This window comes from Symsagittifera roscoffensis, chromosome 2 (genome assembly GCF_963678635.1).
Source record: "Symsagittifera roscoffensis chromosome 2, txSymRosc1.1, whole genome shotgun sequence".
Lineage (NCBI taxonomy): Eukaryota > Metazoa > Xenacoelomorpha > Acoela > Convolutidae > Symsagittifera > Symsagittifera roscoffensis.
In genome coordinates, this window is record NC_087063.1 from 11,709,719 (window position 1) to 11,728,604 (window position 18,886).

At 34.8% G+C, this 18,886-nt stretch overlaps 2 protein-coding genes across 10 annotated transcripts in view; both read left to right on the plus strand.

Moving 5' to 3' along the window:
- LOC134840715 (dynein axonemal heavy chain 2-like) overlaps positions 1–18,886 on the plus strand; it is a 446,672-nt gene that overhangs the window by 17,505 nt on the left and 410,281 nt on the right. The gene's annotated exons all lie outside the window — the stretch shown is intronic.
- Positions 15,078–18,886, plus strand: part of LOC134839691 (alpha-mannosidase 2-like) — a 37,086-nt gene continuing 33,277 nt past the window's right edge. The window contains exons 1-5 of the mRNA XM_063855313.1: positions 15,078–15,122; positions 15,266–15,387; positions 16,105–16,651; positions 16,753–16,868; positions 17,741–17,908. Coding sequence (XP_063711383.1) covers positions 15,078–15,122; positions 15,266–15,387; positions 16,105–16,651; positions 16,753–16,868; positions 17,741–17,908 — 998 coding nt within the window. The remainder of the gene's footprint in view (positions 15,123–15,265; positions 15,388–16,104; positions 16,652–16,752; positions 16,869–17,740; positions 17,909–18,886) is intronic.

The window sequence follows — 18,886 nt, forward strand, 5'->3', positions numbered from 1 at the left end:
GTTCACCTATTTGGAAATTTCACTGCAGCATTGGAAATTGAATAGCGTCTGTTCTCTGCTTGATTTGTGGCTAATGTTTTTTTTTACCTATTAAGCGTCCGTGGTTAGTATTTGCGACCTATAATCTCTAGGTTGCAGGTTCGAAGCCGAGATGTTGCCGCATTTTTACTAATTCGAGGCTTATTTCTAATTTTTATGATTGCATTTTATAGAGCTCCTTTTATCGTGTTCTCGCTAGTGCTTGCGAAGCGAAGCTTCGCCTCTGTTAAATTTTTTTTTTCGTTCAATTTTTGTCGAAACATCTATTTATACTTAAGCTAATTGATATTTCATTACACTTGCGACGCAAAGTGTATTGGTACGAAATTTCTGTTTTTCCAGCCTAAGTAGCAAATATTGATGCCACTTTTGGGGCACCTTTACAGCTTATTGATAGCATGCGCTTTGACTTGAGATTAAGTTTAAATTCATCAATTCAACCGAAAAAAGCTATTTGTTTCAAACAACATAACTAATAACAAAAACTCGATATCAGAAGTTTTCTAAATCAGTATATCTCGCAATTGTTTGAAATGCGTTATTTATTTATACGTAATGTGGCTTAATGCTTTGCTATTTATTACATGCAAAATTGTGTCATTTTGTATTTGGTACTACTTTATTAGTATATGTAGCTGCGGTTTTGGTGGCTAGTTTTTGGGAATTTCAGGCATCCGTGGCTGAGTGGTAAGTGCGTTAGAGTCAATTTTGTTAGGTCGCAGATTCGAATCCGACACGTAGCCGATTTTTTGCTAATTAGAGGCTTATTTCTACTTTTTCTTATTTCACTTGATAGAACTGCTTTTTGGTCGTGTTCTCGCACGTGTTTGCAAAGCCCAGCTTTTCCACTGTGTTAAACACATTTCTAGGTAGTCTTATTGTTGTCATGTTCAAAAAACGTAACTTAAATGCTATGTTAAATTGCTCATCAGTCAACAGCGTAAAACATTCCGAAGGAAATAAAACGTCTTTTTGCTGGTAACTCGAACCATTGATATCAAATTTTTGAGCCTATATACATACAGTTTTTGACCGTACATAATTTCAAGCGAGAAGCATTGAACCCTTCAGTTTCCCGCTTATACCTGGAACGCGATCTTTTTGATTTGTTTTCAAATTGATCTAAGCAGGCACTGGGTTGCTTTTCCAGTGATTTAAGAAACGCTCATTTATTTTATATATTTTTGACGTGATCTTCTAATAAGCAGCTAATTGAGTTTTTTTGAAAATTCATGAACGGAGCTTTGTCTTGAAATTTTTAAATAATGGTTTTATCTGAAAGCTAAGTTTTTAACACCTGATTACTTGGTTGATTTGATTTGGTCAAATATGCGCTTACGAATCATTAGTTTGTTTCAGAATTGATTGATTATTGGGTCTTCTCTTATAAAAATTTGATTTTTTTTTTGAAAAAGTTCAAAAATGTATGTTTTCTTTTATAGCAAATGCAGTATAAACCGATTGCGAGTGATCAGATACGAGTGAATATGCACTGCCGTCATCAGTTTTTGTCGGGAGTGTTATCAACTTGGATGAAACTTTTCTCGGGTTAAAAATTTCATTTACAGAATCACCGAATCATTTGGTGGATTGATTGGTAGTAAATACAAATCAACGTCTCATTCTGCCTTATTTGGACTGGAGTTAACGTTCACATCTGGCACTGCTTAGTGTATTAGTATGACTCTCTTTTTGCAACCTAAATTGCAAATAAGCTTTGTGTATTAGCATGACTCTTTTTTTTCAAGCTAAATCGCAAGTAAAAGTGCTCATAAGTACTCATTTGGTGGCAGTTTTGCTGTTATCTCGATCGTACTCTTGAAAATTTCATCCTCTGCTTTAGTTGTGGCTAGTGTTTGCTGATTGTTAAGCGTCAGTGGCTGAGAGGGAAGGACGAGACTCTCAATCTCGAGGTTGCATGATAGAATCTGACACGTTGCAAAAGTTTTCTACTTTGAGGTTTATTGATACTTTTTTAAGAGTTATGATCGTAGTGAATTTTCTTATAAAGGTCTTGGTGTTTTGTTTTTCAGGAAAATGCTCTAATAATTACACATGCATTCATGCACAGTATTACATTTATGAGTGCACATAGATATGTAAACCTAAATCGCAAATAAAAGTGCTCATTTGGTGGCGTTTTTGCTGTTATCTCGATCTGTAGCATCGAAAATTTCATTTTATTGAAAGTTTCATCCTCTGATTTTTTTTGATTAGCCCCCGGTCTGCTCAGTGCAGGACCAACCGTGGGGGAGCCGCAGCCGGTCCCACCTTGCGGAGGTGGATGACACTGGGACCCCTCCAGCCGTGACCGAAGCGGATTCGAACGCTTTAGTTGTGACTAGTGTTTGCTGATTGTTAAGCGTCCGTAGCTGAGAGGGAAGGATGTTAGACTCGCAATCTCGAGGTTGCATTTTCGTATCTGACACGGTGCAAAAGTTATGAATACTCTTCTACATACTCTTATATATGCCTTATGTTTTTTTGTTTTTTTCTTCAGGAAAATGCTGTAATAATTACACATGCGTTCTTACACATTATTACAGTTATGAGTTCACATAGGTATGTATGCAATTTTTAACTTCAAAGTTAGGTTAATTGCGCTCTCCAATTACGAAGCGCAAATGGCGTAAAAAGTTAGAATTGTTTCTATGTTTGAAAGATGATTTAGTTTTAGATTTCTCAGCAGAATAAAAACTTTGCCCATTGATCCAATTAGACTACCTCTATCAAAAGTGCCAATCTTAATTTGTTCTTGAAATTCAAAGAGCTTAAAGGACATGTTTTTTTTCTCTTTGGAATTCGGAAGTTGAAGTTAAAAAAAAACATTTCAGTGTTTTTATATGTCCTTTCACTCTGTTCCAACGCGTTCATGACTTTTTTTACAAATCTTTTAGGTATGTTTTCACTTAATAGAGCTGCTTTTTGTCGTTGTTTTGCTGGTGCTTGCAAAGCGCAGCCTGGCCTCTGTGTTCCAGCTTGAAATAATGATCGGCGGCATATCGTCTTTTTTTGGCGGCTTAGTTGCTACAGCGTGGACTTTTCTGGCGATTGAAGCAATTCTCAACATAACTTAAAATCGTTTTAACGTTTTCTTCTAAGCACGCAGTTTATTGGAATTCTGATTAGTTGTGTGAATCAATTAGAAGTTTTGCTTGTTTTTTGGAAAAAATAAATTGTTTATTAAAGATTTTAGGATGCATTTTTTGAAATTTTTTGTTTGTGTTTTCAATCATCTCTCAGGCACAATAAAGCAATGAATAGAGTGTTGTCGTAATATTTTAAAATCACGTTTTCTTCTGACATCAATGTTTAAATATTTTGATTAAAAGGGGCTGGATTTGATACTTACTCAGGGTTGCATTAATAACACTCTACCATATTAAATGACTTTTTAACGTTATTAGCTGTGAATAACAGTAAAATTTGTAAACTTTGAGCAGTGTACCAAACAATGAATTATATTCAGTCAGATTTCAGTTCACGAAGGCGTTTCGAGTCAACGCCGTTTCTCAGGTCCGAGCGGACGAATCTCATCGTATAAAACGCTATGTTTCACCCTGCTTTATCTGAAATGAGTCGGTTTGTAACTAACAGTGTTAGTAACGGAGTAAAAAAACGGGTGTTATTAACAATGCAACTCTACAAACGTACCCATGTTGGCTTTCTTTGAGGTACCTTGAGTTACTGAGGGCCCCATAGATTTGTCCCACTATTCGAGAGTTGTTGGACAAAAAACAGTTACTAACTTTTAAAATAAAAAGCAAACTATTTAGAACAATAATTATGTTTTTTTTTGGACAATTGATCAAGACTATAGCCACTACCGATTAAGAATTATTGTGGGTTAAAATTGAAACAACGATTACCGGTTGCTATAGAAAAATGCACAGAAGGTAAATATTGCAAAAATTTAAGTTTAAACAAACGAAAACGATTTTTGAGTTTTCTATTTGTAAAATGATTGACCCTTAGTTTATAATATGCTTTGAAATGTATATCAATGAACCACTTGGTTGCTTAAAATCAGAGAATACACTTTCTTTCAAATCAAGACTTCTCAAAATGAAATTTTCTTGTCTTAGCTAAATTTGCTTTTGAATAGCCAAAAAATCTGATCAGTTTTTCTTGATACACAATTTTTTTAAAAATCCGGATCATTGCCAAAAGGGTTTCAATTACGTTTCAATTACATAAGAAGATTCTTGTGATTTTCAGAAAACTCAATTTATAAAATAATTTACAAAAACTTGAAATTTCCAACCCTGTAGATGGGTGCTGTCAGAGTACTCTCAAAGATTGCGTATATTGCCTCCAATACTGCTCAGTTCCTTGTAGTTTTCGAGATATGACGTGTTTTAGGATTTCTTTTTAATTTTTCAGAAAACTTAGATTTTAAAAAATTCAAAAGAATTGAAATTCTTAATGTTGTAGTTAGGTACTGTAAGGGTACTCTCGGGACTTTCGAAATATAAATCTTCCGTCCGAATTCAACTGCTTAAATGCTCTCAGTTTTCCAGATATGACGTTTTTTGTGAATTTTTAAAAAAAAAACTTTCAGAAATCTTAAATTTGAAAACGTTTGTCAAGTTTTGAAATTCGCAACACTCTGTTTGGGGGCTGTCAGAGTACTATCGGGTGTTGCGATTCTCACTTCCAATTATGACTGTTCAAGTTTTTGTAGTTTACGGGATATAACGTGTGTTGTGATTTTTTTTAAAATCTTAGAAAACCTAAACTCTTTACTTGGAGGCTGCCAGAGTACCCGAGGGAGTCGCAAATCTCGCCGCCATAATTGACTGCTCAGGACTTTTTAATTTTCCAGATGTAAAGTTTTCATGGTTTTCAGTTTTTTCGAAACTCAAAATTATAAATTTTCTCAAAATTCGAAATTCCTAGCCTTGTAGTTGGGTACTGTGAGAGTACTCTCAAGAGTTGCAAATTTAGCGTCCAAATGCGAGTGCTAAAATGCTTTTAGTTTCCAAGGTGTGACGTTTTTTTGTCATTTTAAATTTTTTCAAAATTTAGATATAAAAAACTTCACAAAATTAAATAGTTTTTCAAAATCTATTATATATTTAAATGCGGGCTTCACTATCTCGCCATGTTTAAGCTTTTTCAAGATATTGTTTTTGCATGTTTAAAAAAAAGAGTTTTTTTCACGTTTATGCTATCTCGTATATTGCAATGGTTAAGAAAAGTTTTCAATTAGTTTTCCGCAAGGTCATTAATTTTTCAGTGTTTTTTTTGAGGCCAAATTAAGTCTGTCTGTATACCTGCTTTTTTAATTAATTTGATTATGTCTGTCTACCCGTCGCCTAATTTTTTAACTTTCATCAATTATCTATTTATTAAATATTTAAATGCGGGCTTCACTATCTCGCCATGTTTAAGTTTTTTCAACGTATTATTTTTGCATGTTTAAAAAAAGAATTTTTTCACGTTTAAGCTATATCGTATATTGCAATGGTTAAGGTTTTTTTTTCGATTTTCCAGTTTAAATTCAGTGTTTATTTCATCAAGTTTGAAATTAGCAACACAATAGTAGGATAATGTCAGAGTTTTCCCAGGTTTTGCGATTTTGGCCTCCATATATGAATAACCAAATCCTTTTAGTTTACGAAATAGGCAATTTTCGAGATTTTTCAAAAATTTCTGGAAAATTTAATTTGGAAAAATTTCTCAATTTTTGAAATTCTCACCCTTTATCTGGGTGCTTTCAGGGTACTCTCAGGGGTTGAGAATTTTGCCTCCAAATATCACTTCTCAAATTCTTGTAGTTTTTGAGATATGACGTTTTTTTATGATTTTTTCAGAAAATTTTTAAAAACTTAGATTTTAAAAAATTCTAAAACATTGAAGATCTCAATTCTTTTGTTAGATATTGTGAGGGTACTCTCAGGGGTTGCAAATCTTGTCTCTGATTATGGCTGCTCAAATCCTTGTAGTTTTCGAGATATGACGTTTTTTTTGGATTTTCTCGAAATTTTCAAAAAAACTTAAATGTTGAAAATTTCCAACAGTTTGAACATCTCAATATTGTTATGGGAATCTGTGAGGGTACTCTCAGGAATTGCGAGTTTTGCCTCCCGATTTGACTGCTCAAATCCTTGTAATTTTCCAGATTACGTTTTTTATGATTTTTTTTTTTAAATTTTCATGAAAATTAAATTGAGTTTTTTTGAAGTTTGAGTTTCCTTACCTGTAGTTGGGGGGGGGGGGGGGGGGGGGGTTGGGGGGTTGGGGGGTTGGGGCTGTCAGAGTAATCTCAGGGGTTGCAAATATGGCCTGCGATTAGGAATGCCCAAATCTTTTTTGTTCAAGAGATACGACGAGTTTTGTGATTTTTTTGGAAAATTTCAGAAAACTCAAATTACAAAATAATTCGTTTCCTAAGTACAAAATAACCTGTAGTTGTGTACTTTCAAAGATTGCGATTATTGCCATCAAAAAAACTGCTCAAATTTTGGTAGTTTTAGAGATGTGAATGGTGCCGTTCTTAAAGAAACTTATTATATTTTTGAATGCGGGCTTCGTTTTTCCGCCATGCTTAAGTTTTTTCAATGTATTTTTTTGTGTGTTTAACAAAAGAATTTTTTCACGTTTAAGCTATATCGTATATTGCAATGGTTAAGATTTTTTTTCGATTTTCCTGGGGCACTGTCAGGGGTTGCGAATCTTGCCTCCAAATCTCACTTCTCTAATCGTTGTTGTTCTCGAGATATGACGTTTTTTCTATGATTTTTTCAAAATACTTAGATTAGAAAAAGTTCAAAAATTTTGAACATCTCAATCCTGTAGTTGGAAGCTGTGAGAGTACTCTCAGGATTCGCGAATCTTGCCACTGAATTTTGCTGCTCAAATTTGTGTAGTTTTCGAGATTTGACATTTTTTAAGGATTTTTTCAAGACTTTTCAAAGAACTTAGATAAAAGAAGTTTCAAAAAGAAATTCTCATTTCTATAGTGAGTTTCTTTCAGATAACTCCATGAGTTGCGAGTGTTGGCTTCAAATATTTTTGCACAAATACTTGTAGTCATCGAGATATGACATTGTTTGTGATTTTTTTCAAAAAAAGTTTCAGAAAACCTAACTTTAAGTTTTTTTCAAAGGTTAGATTTTTCAACTCTGTATTGGGGCTGTCAGAGTAATCTCAGGGGTTGCAAATATGGCCTGCGATTAGGAATGCCCAAATCTTTTTTGTTCAAGAGATACGACGAGTTTTGTGATTTTTTTGGAAAATTTCAGAAAACTCAAATTACAAAATAATTCGTTTCCTAAGTACAAAATAACCTGTAGTTGTGTACTTTCAAAGATTGCGATTATTGCCATCAAAAAAACTGCTCAAATTTTGGTAGTTTTAGAGATGTGAATGGTGCCGTTCTTAAAGAAACTTATTATATTTTTGAATGCGGGCTTCGTTTTTCCGCCATGCTTAAGTTTTTTCAATGTATTTTTTTGTGTGTTTAACAAAAGAATTTTTTCACGTTTAAGCTATATCGTATATTGCAATGGTTAAGATTTTTTTTTTCGATTTTCCTGGGGCACTGTCAGGGGTTGCGAATCTTGCCTCCAAATCTCACTTCTCTAATCGTTGTTGTTCTCGAGATATGACGTTTTTTCTATGATTTTTTCAAAATACTTAGATTAGAAAAAGTTCAAAAATTTTGAACATCTCAATCCTGTAGTTGGAAGCTGTGAGAGTACTCTCAGGATTCGCGAATCTTGCCACTGAATTTTGCTGCTCAAATTTGTGTAGTTTTCGAGATTTGACATTTTTTAAGGATTTTTTCAAGACTTTTCAAAGAACTTAGATAAAAGAAGTTTCAAAAAGAAATTCTCATTTCTATAGTGAGGTTCTTTCAGATAACTCCATGAGTTGCGAGTGTTGGCTTCAAACATTTTTGCACAAATACTTGTAGTCATCGAGATATGACATTGTTTGTGATTTTTTTCAAAAAAAGTTTCAGAAAACCTAACTTTAATTTTTTTTCAAAGGTTAGATTTTTCAACTCTGTATTGGGGCTGTCAGAGTATTCTCAGGAGTTGCGAATGGTTCCTCCAATAATGACTGCTCAATTTTTGTTAGTTTTCCAGATATGACGTTTTTTGTGATTTGTTCAAAAAAATACAAAAATTAAATTTAACTTTAATGTTTAACAAATGTTGAAAGTTCTAACCCTTTAGCTGGGTTAGAACTTTCACTCATTTTTTCATTTCCCAAAAACGGGAATACATCCGAAGGGTGGGGTATCTGTAAGAGGGAGATATACAGCTTTCGGGGGTAAAAAAAAATAAGTGTAATTTTTCCACTCAATTTTGGCTTTCTTGGAAGTACACTAGTAGACAAAACTAAACGTAAATTTTTCAAAATGCGTGAGTTTGTCAGAAACAGCTGAGTTAAGTGAAGTTGTCGCCCTGATTGTTTACATTTCTCGCTGAGAATGTTTCACGTCACATGAACAACTTTTTTACTCCGCTTATTTGGGAAAGAGTTCACTACGATGCAAAACTTAGTTCATGGTGAAAGCTGGCATTTTCATACCCGGAGAAAACTGGTAAGTTTTTGAAACCAAATTTTGATAATTTTGTAGACCGCAGCTCTGGTCATTGCTCTTGCTTTATGTAAAAAGGTTGCTAATTTTCCACGTGAAGTTGGTCCAAAATAATCCTTGAAAATAGGCATTTAAGAGAAAAAAACATGAATTTGCGCTACATTTTGTCCACCAGTGTAGAAAATGCCCATTCTAGTATCAAAAAAGTCAAAGCCCCCGTACACTGGGACTTTGGAGCCCCTACAATATTTCAGGAGAAGTGGTGCTATATTTTGCTGGGGTCATTAATGGTCAGGGCCCGCTTTGTATTGATAGCAAAAATGCTTTTTGATAGCTAGCATGGTGAAACAAAGAAAATATCCCGCAAAAGACAGTAGGGGTGAGGAATATATTATTGAACCCTGAAAAACATCAGAAGTAATTGCATAAATGTTTTAACTCCTAAGGAAGGGAACAACAGTGGTTCATGGCGATGAGATGAGCAGATTGTTTGTTTATTCTTTTTTTTTGTTTTTATGATCTTAACTAACTAACTTACATACTAATACTCGATAATTTTCTGGTTATAGTTACACATTTGCTTGTTAATCTCTTGCTGTGCATGATGTCAAAAAACATTCCTGGAGTTGATAAGGTATGCATGCTTCAGGTTATCATGCGACGCTTCCCTCTTTATCGATTTTCATGCTACTGTTTTTTTCTATCTGTTGTTGTGATGATCTCGTGGACGTTGCGACAGACAGCTTCGAGGAATCGCTTTCTGCCCATGGAAGACTTGCCCTTTTTTAATATGATGGTCGAATCCAATTCGGAATTTTCTGGCGATAAATTAGATCACAAAGAGACAAGATTTAACCAGATTAACTTGGACTTGGACGCAGTCAACCCGAGGAATGTGTTTGTGGCCCCAAAATTATACCCTAAAACTAAATTGGTTAGCTTACATCATCGTGTGAAACCGTTTTTCAAAATATTTTTGCATGTTAATAATGCATATGTAGTGCTTGTAACAACCAGGATGACAAAGCTAAATTAGTGAATTACTAGTATTGAAGTTCTGTGTTTAGATAGCCAATCAGATTCATTTAAATTTCATCTTGATTAAAATTGAAAAACAAATCATAATTATGCGGAAGAGTGCGTGTGTAATTTTCGTCTAATTGAGCCATAGTTTTAATCAAATTCCCTATCTTAATTTTGAAATAATCAAATCAAGTTTAAGGGAATCGTGCTTGTTTGGTTTTACAAGAAGGCATTATTGCTTTTAGACTGACTGCTCGTTTTCTGCAAACGTCAAAAGCAATGCTGATATTCAGATGGTTGATTTGTTCACAAATTTATCAATTGAACACGTGACTACGGGAGTTTGGAAGGACAACACTAGCTTGAGCTACTCTGAAGCGTCTTTCCAGAAGCAGAAACTAGAGGTTTGATTAATTTTGATTCATCTTTCAGTTTGTCATGCGTTTTTCACGCTTGATAATTGATTTAAAAAATTACGTTTGAAAATTTGAATTAACTAACAGCTCGTGATTCAATTGAAACAAACTAGCCAGCCCGTCTCTATTGATCAATCAGCTGGCAAAAATTTTCAAACGTTTCTGCAGTCATTCCATACCGTTGATCGAATGGCTAAAGTTTTGTTTTTCTAAGCCAGCTAATCAAGCGTAGAAACTTTTGAAATATTTGAAAATATAGTATAGCGTGAATGGATTCTCAAAAACTGAAAAATATCTCAGCGAGACTTTCAAGCGTGAGTTGGTTCATAAAAAAAATGCGATATTTTTTGGCTTAAAGTATGTCCAATTTTTTAGTTTTTTTATGGCGTCAATCGTCTAGTGGAGAGGTTAAACTTTCTTTCAGGTAAGCTTAGTATTATGAGTATTGAAACTTGGAAGTAATTTAAGTTGCTTTCATTGCTTGAATCCATTTGCGAAATTTTTTAAAGGTTGTTTCAAAAAAGCGATTTAGCTATTAAAATTTCAAAATGATTCCTAGCGTGAATTGTTAAACGAAAGTTTGAAGTTGTTTAAGCTAACTATTGAGCGATAAAACTCGATAAGTGCAGAATAATTTAGTAGCTTGAAGCCCTTCAAAGTTTTTTGAAGCCAGCAATTCAGCAATAAAATTTAGAAATGTTTCAAGTTGTTTTCATAACTTAAATTAAGTCGCGAAATAAATTAAATCGAGTTTTTTTATTCAGCTACTGAGCAACAAATTTCGAATTACCATAAGTTGTTTACATAGGTTGAATCGACTCGCAAAAACTTGTAATTTTTTGAAGCAAGCTATAGAGCACTAAAATATAGACAATTTTCCAGTTGTTTTCAGAACATGAATCAGTTTGCGATAGGTTGAATTTTCTCCGCTAAACAAGCTATTCGAGAGATAAACCTTTAAAATATTTCATGTTAATGCATAAAGCGAAATATTTTAAAAATGAAATTATAATTTTCAGTTTCAGGTTGAGATGGATCTGAGCACGAAAAAGTTCGCACAAAAAATGACAGGGACTCTAGGTACTGAAGGATCTGGACTTTTCTCGGCCGTCTTATACGTCGAGTCGAAAGAATTTTTTAAAACGTTGCGCTCGACAAAATCGAAATCTTGCGTTCAATTAAACATTGCGCCCATATCGAATTCTGACTTCCATTTAATAAGTAAGATGCAGGCCCGTCTCCGTTAATCAATCGGCTCGCAAACAGTTAGTTGTTGTTCTGAAGCTATTCACGCAATGAGTTTTTTAAAAAAAAATCAAATTAATCGATATCATGGATCAATTTGCTAAAATTTCAAGAAGTGCTCTTTATTCAAGCAATGTTACTTCAAATAATCCCATATTATTTCAATTTAACCGGTTTGCAACATTTAATCATGTTATATCCAAGCTCTACTCAAGCGATGTAACTTTAAATAATCACATATTATTTCAATTTAACTGGTTTGCAAAAATCATGTTATATCCATCGTGATTTCGATACGCGAAAAATCAAGTTTATTCATAGACCGAATCGGTTCGCAAAAAATTGTTCCCAAAAACATTTTTCTGTGCAATCTATTTCTGCGCTCTGCGAAAGTCTTCATAGCTAGCTATTCAAGCGATGAAACTTTAATTCCATTTTATTACAGGGAGCAAATTGTTCGTGATGAAACATACTTATAAGTTATTCCAATGAGAACTAGCCTTTTTCTAGGTGATCTGCTTGTAAGATAATTAACAAGACTTTTTATTAGCAAGACTTATTATCACCAAGACCTTGAGTAACAATTAATAAGCGACATTAAGTGACAATTAATAATCACTGAAAAGGATAATCGACAAGGGTTATCGATTGAGCTTGCAAAAAAGAACAGAATCCTCTACCTCCACCATTTCTTGTAGAAACCCTCCCTCTGATCCTCTTTCCCCGTCAAACTTGTTACCCGCCCCTTCCCCTATTAAGGGTAGAAAACCCGTACCGGTGCAAAAACAAAACCGTTGTAGAATTTGCAAGGGTCTGTGACTCTAACTGTAACGAAGAAAAATATAGTAGGATTTGGATATTGCGCCAAAAACTAGATAGTCTGTAGCAGGGATTCATTCCGAGTAACGGATACAATGGCAAATGAGTTTAAAGACCATTGCAACGAAACCAGCGCGATGATTCAACTTTAGAATCTCCCCCCTTAAGTGACCTACCTTAAAATGCCCTACCCACGCATGTTTTAATTTTGAAAAAAATTCTGTATAAAATATGCATTTCATATAAACGCAAAAAATTTAATTATCTTGAGTTTTTCATATAATTTGTAGTTTGGGATACAAAAACAGTTAAATTGGCATTTTGTTTATTCAAGCGATGTTACTTTAAATAATCCTATATTATTTCAATTTAACCGGTTTGCAGCGTTTATTCATGTTAGATCCAAGCTCTACTCAAGCGATGTAACTTTAAATAATCACATAATATTTTAATTTAACTGGTTTGTAAAAATCATGTTATATCGATCGTGATTTCGATATGCGAAAAATCAAGTTTATTCATAGACCGAATCGGTTCACAAAAAATAGTTCGCAAAAACATTTTTCTGTGCACACTATTTCTGCGCTCTGCGAAAGTCTTCATAGCTAGCTATTCTAGCGATGAAACTTTAAGTTATTGTATTTTATTACAGGGAGCATATTGTTCGTGATGAAACATACTTATAAGTTATTCCAATGAGAACTAGCCTTTTTCTAGGTGATCTGCTTGTAAGATAATTAACAAGACTTTTTATTAGCAAGACTCATTATCACCAAGACCTTGAGTAACAATTAATAAGCGACATTAAGTGACAATTAATAATCACTGAAAAGGATAATCGACAAGGGTTATCGATTGAGCTTGCAAAAAAGAACAGAATCCTCTACCTCCACCATTTCTTGTAGAAACCCTCCCTCTGATCCTCTTTCCCCGTCAAACTTGTTACCCGCCCCTTCCCCTATTAAGGGTAGAAAACCCGTACCGGTGCAAAAACAAAACCGTTGTAGAATTTGCAAGGGTCTGTGACTCTAACTGTAACGAAGAAAAATATAGTAGGATTTGGATATTGCGCCAAAAACTAGATAGTCTGTAGCAGGGATTCATTCCGAGTAACGGATACAATGGCAAATGAGTTTAAAGACCATTGCAACGAAACCAGCGCGATGATTCAACTTTAGAATCTCCCCCCTTAAGTGACCTACCTTAAAATGCCCTACCCACGCATGTTTTAATTTTGAAAAAAAATTCTATATAAAATATGCATTTCATATAAACGCAAAAAATTTAATTATCTTGAGTTTTTCATATAATTTGTATTTTGGGGTACAAAAACAGTTAAATTGGCATTTTGTTTATTCAAGCGATGTTACTTTAAATAATCCTATATTATTTCAATTTAACCGGTTTGCAGCGTTTATTCATGTTAGATCCAAGCTCTACTCAAGCGATGTAACTTTAAATAATCACATAATATTTTAATTTAACTGGTTTGTAAAAATCATGTTATATCGATCGTGATTTCGATATGCGAAAAATCAAGTTTATTCATAGACCGAATCGGTTCACAAAAAATAGTTCGCAAAAACATTTTTCTGTGCACACTATTTCTGCGCTCTGCGAAAGTCTTCATAGCTAGCTATTCTAGCGATGAAACTTTAAGTTATTGTATTTTATTACAGGGAGCATATTGTTCGTGATGAAACATACTTATAAGTTATTCCAATGAGAACTAGCCTTTAAAGACCATTGCAACGAAACCAGCGCGATGATTCAACTTTAGAATCTCCCCCCTTAAGTGACCTACCTTAGAATGCCCTACCCAAGCATGTTTTAATTTTGAAAAAAAATTCTGGATAAAATATGCATTTCATATAAACGCGAAAAATTTAATTATCTTTAGTTTTTCATATAATTTGTATTTCGGGATACAAAAACAGTTAAATTGGCATTTTTTTTTAGGTTTCGATAATTAAATCTGTTATCTAGGTGATATATTACATACTTTTAAGTTAAGGGGGGAGATTGTACGATTGATCCTAACACTACAGATTAATTTCGCCGTCAAGGCAAAGAAACAGCATATAATAAATTTAGCACAAAAAGACGGTGGGTATTCACAAGCACCAAATTGAAAAATCAGTCCCATTTGTACCAAAATGAAAAATCAATCTCGTTAATATCAATAATATTCAATTTGCCAAACGACTACTAAGCCAACTATTTTAAGTTCTTGGTTTATGGTCGCCGGTTGGTGCGCTACGCGTGCGTCGCCGCTTCGCGGCGATAACCGGCTCTTATTTTCGTATAGAGTCCTACCCTCTGTTGGCAAGCTCGCAACACAATGGCGCGACTGCGGCGATCACTATTCTGCTGGTTAATTTTACGCTGTTTAAACAGTAGAAAATTGAATTAATAATTCCTTGTGCTCACAATTCGACCAATCAGAAAGCGAGTTGCAAAATTTTGGTACTTATGGGGCCGATTTTTCATTATAGTACCAATTAATCTTGGTACAAATGGGACTTCACCCAAAAAGATGCAATGATGCAGTCAAATAGGCACTCGCAGAAATCAGCAAATTACGCAGAATATAAATATGCTAACTTCGGTGCAGCAATACTGCAGAAATTGGAAGTCTAGAAGAAATTGTGTTTTGGGCCTACCTAACATAAAGCCTACTAACCGCGCATTCAGACTTTCATTCACTTGGTAACTAAGCCGAGTAAGTCTTGCACTCGATAGCATCTTAACTTATATCAGCTAAGACATGGTATTAATTTTTCTGTCATTCGTTTAATATATTGGATAAGATGCTGCCGTTTATTGGAAATTTGGTGGATCAGATAGTCAGTTGGGATCGATAGTTGGAATCCAGGGTTGTGCGAATACTTCTTGTGAAGCAGCCGTGGCTAATTACGTAAGACGCGCGGCCTTTAACACGTAGGTCGTGTTTTCGAATCCCGCATCGGGACTACGGCGAAATGGATGAAATATCTCTTTTCCCCCCCACTGAAGAAAGGTCCAAGGTGGAACGGTGGAAGTAGGGCCGGGGGCTAACAAAAAATTTATATTGGCCAAAGCAGAGATTGATGCTCAATTTTCAAATTTAACTATTCGATTGTGTATGCGAAATGCAGCTTCGCTTCTGTGGCCAATAGTTTTTTTTCAGGTTGTTCTGATTCCCCATTCGCACAATGACCCGGGATGGGGTTGGACATTTCGCCAGTACTTTGACCAACGAACCAAGTTCATTTTGGACAACGTGGTACAGTATGTCGAACAAAATCCAAGGTAGTTTATTCAGATCTTGAATCTTCTATTTTTCCAGAGCTAAATTTAATCACGGTTCTGAATTCTATATTGGGTAAGGTATCAGTAATTAAGCGTTAATGAATAAAGTGATTTATCTATATTGTAGTATACTTTGATTTATTATGGCGTAGGCGGTGACATAATCTGGTTCAGAAATCATTGAAAATTCCTAATTAGTTTTATTTGACAGGCAATGAAGTTGTATTGAATGGTCCCAGATTACCAAATGTTTCTTAGCTCCTGCAGGATTTTTGGTCAAATTGTTGAAAACGCTTGTGGAAATATTGACTAAATTTTGCCTCATTGTTTATATTTAGAAGCAGGTATGGCGACAATTCGTAACAGGCGACAATTCATAACATGCGAAATTTCTTAACATGCGATAATTCTTAAGATGCGACAATTTGTGACAAGGCATTGGCAAGTAGAATACATCGGCACGAGAGGAAATGTACGCGTAAATATTTTTTGCCGCTTAAACTACTGTAACGACAAAATGGCACTTGTTACGAATTGTCGCTTTTTGGTAGAATCAGTATGCGCAAGTCAACAATGCGTCGCGATAAAAGTCGCCAGCCAAAATATGAAGCTATTAAGTAATAACTTGAAGTCATGGGCTAATTGAACTCCTAAAGTGGTTGCGCTTTGGCTATACTATAAAATATCATACGAGTCTTTATTAACGGTTGTTTTAAGGCGAAGATTCAGCTGGGTTGAGATTTCATTCTTGTCATTATGGTGGGAGCAAGCAACAGACAGTATGAAAACGAGGTTCAAAAAACTGGTCGATGCAGGTCAAATTGAATTCCTAACTGGCGGCTGGGTTATGGAAGACGAGGCAAACACTCATTTATACGCTATGATTGACCAGGTTATTGAGGGTAACGATTTCATTAAAACACACCTCAACGCAACTGCCCGCTCAGCTTGGTCCATTGACCCTTTCGGACTAAGTTCGACAAATGCATACTTACGAAAGCAAATGGGCTTTGAAAATATGGTGATTCAGCGTGCACATTATCTCGTTAAAAAGTACTTGGCGTCCAATCAGAAGTTAGAGTTCCGATGGCGCCAAAATTGGGATAAGGGTTCGTCCACTGATATCCTGACGCATTTGATGACGTTTGCAAATGCGTATAACTTCCTTGACACTTGTGGCCCGGACCAGCATGTCTGCTGTCAGTTTGAATTCACTCAGCTTTCCACAGGATCGCCGAGCGGATGTAAGGCATACAAGCCGAAAGTAAGTTTCGAAAATTAAGGCATTTGGCTCCAAAAGTTTAAAAGTTAACGCATTTGCCTCCAAAAGAAGTGGTATTTGTACAAGTGAATTAATTTATTTAGGCTGTTACGCAGATTAATGTGGCTGAACAGGCACTGATGATTCTGGACCAGTACAAGAAGAAAGCCCAAGTGTACAAATCCAATGTCGTCTTAGTCGCAGCGGGCGGCGACTTCTAGTAAGTCTGTTTTTGCCCTCCAATTTAATCATGTATTCATGTTTTCCGTCCGTTTTTTCCTTTGTATTTTAAAAACTCGTTAGGATGTAGTTTTAGTATTACGTATTTTGCTAGCTTATTCTTTTGTTAATACACCTGAGTTTTTGTCGTTGCTATGGAAATAGAGACTATAGTAACTTTTTAGACTTCGCCGTTATTTTTTTGCTGTGATGATTTTGTCTCTTCCTTTGACTACTTCGCTAATATTCGGGCTTGGATTTCTCAATCAAGTTAGTTCAGTTTTCCAGGCGTTGGGTTAACCTGCAAATGGTCTGAAAAACTGGCATTTTCAAATCCGAATAAAATAGGTGTGACTGTATTTAATGCCAACAATTAATTCTAATTTTGCTTTCTTTCATTAGCCATGGATGCCAGTGGTTGTAAAAAGGTAAGAGCGTGAATGCTTCTACATGATTGTGAACTGCGTTGACCTTCGAGTTGTGTTGAGTTTTTTCTATGAATCAAGTCAAAATTTAACCACATTTTCCAAAAAAATAGGTTTCCAGGCAAAAAGGGCAGTAAATTTGGTTTTAACAATAAATCGATGAACTATAGAATGATTGGCTATAAACAATCTGTTCTTGAAGCAATAAAAAAGTGTGAATTCCTATAATTTGTAGCTTAACATAACTGTTTACTCTTAAGTTGTATCGATCTTCAATCAATTTGACTTTTTGGTTTTTGTCGTTTGATTTACTTCAACTTCGCTTCTATCTCTTTCAATTTTATAGATAAATGTTAAGTCGTACAAAGTTTTCTGGTTCAATTGTTGTTGATTTTTTCTGTTTGCAACTTCGGTAAAATTTTTTATTTTCTGTTTTCAATATCTTCAGTTACCAGAAACCGAAGGAGCTGGAAGCAATGTTTGAGAACCACGAGAGGATATTCGACTACATTAACTCGCACCCTGAGTTGAATGCACATGTACAGTGGGGAACTCTAAGCGAGTTTTTTGACCTGGTCAGACAACGAATGGGACCAGAAGAGTTTCCATCACTCAGGTAACAGTATGTCTTGGTGATTTTTTTTTGTTTTTTTTTAATGTCAGTAAAAAGTCCTTATCATTTTTCACGCTCATTTTTGATTTTCAGCGCTTTTTTTTCTTCCAAAAATGTTCAAAAAAAAGTCAAGCATTTTTCCGATCTCCAAAATTCAAGCATTTTCCCGGTCTCCTTGAACTTTTTTATACTTTTCTTACTGTATTTTTGCTCTGTTATTTAGTTGCATGTTTCTGTGGAACGCTATTTCTTCGAGATTTAAGTATCATGTTTAATTTAAACATCATATGCTGTATCGGGTAAATGAATTGATAGTGCATCTTATGCGGCCTTTATTCATTGTGTAGACGGGCAGTTTGGGGCTTTAAAAAGGTGTTGTTAAACAATGCTGGCTAAGCTGTGTTGCGATATTAAAACCAGGGTGTTTCTTACCAAGTTGCAATGGTCAAGTGGTCAGCGCGGTAAAAACTTGGTAGTCAATTGGAATCATGGATTCAGTGGTTCGAATTTGGGCCCCATTATTTTTGTTCAACGGTAAAAGAACAACGGTAAAATCCTCTGTAGGATTTTTTTTTCGTCGGATTAAGTGTTTACACCTTCAAGAGCAGTGTAATAGTACGACTATTCTTTTTTGTCCAACGCAATTCTTGGCCCCACGGTATTTTGATAGCATGTGCTTTGATATTCGATTAGCACCAAGTTAACACAGTTAATGCGTTTTTATTCATCAAATAAACCAAAAAAGCTATTTGTTTCAAACAACAGTACAATAACAAAAACTCGATTTCTGAAATTTTCCAGCTCAATATATCTCACAATATTTTTTTAAATGCATGTTTTTAAATTAGGTTGTCATACGCTTTCCAGTTTTTTAAATGCAAAGTAAGTGTGGATGCCCAGTTTGTTATATTCCAAATTATTACATGCAAAATCGTGTGTATTTATATTGAATGTCACTTTTGCTGCATCGCATTGTCAATT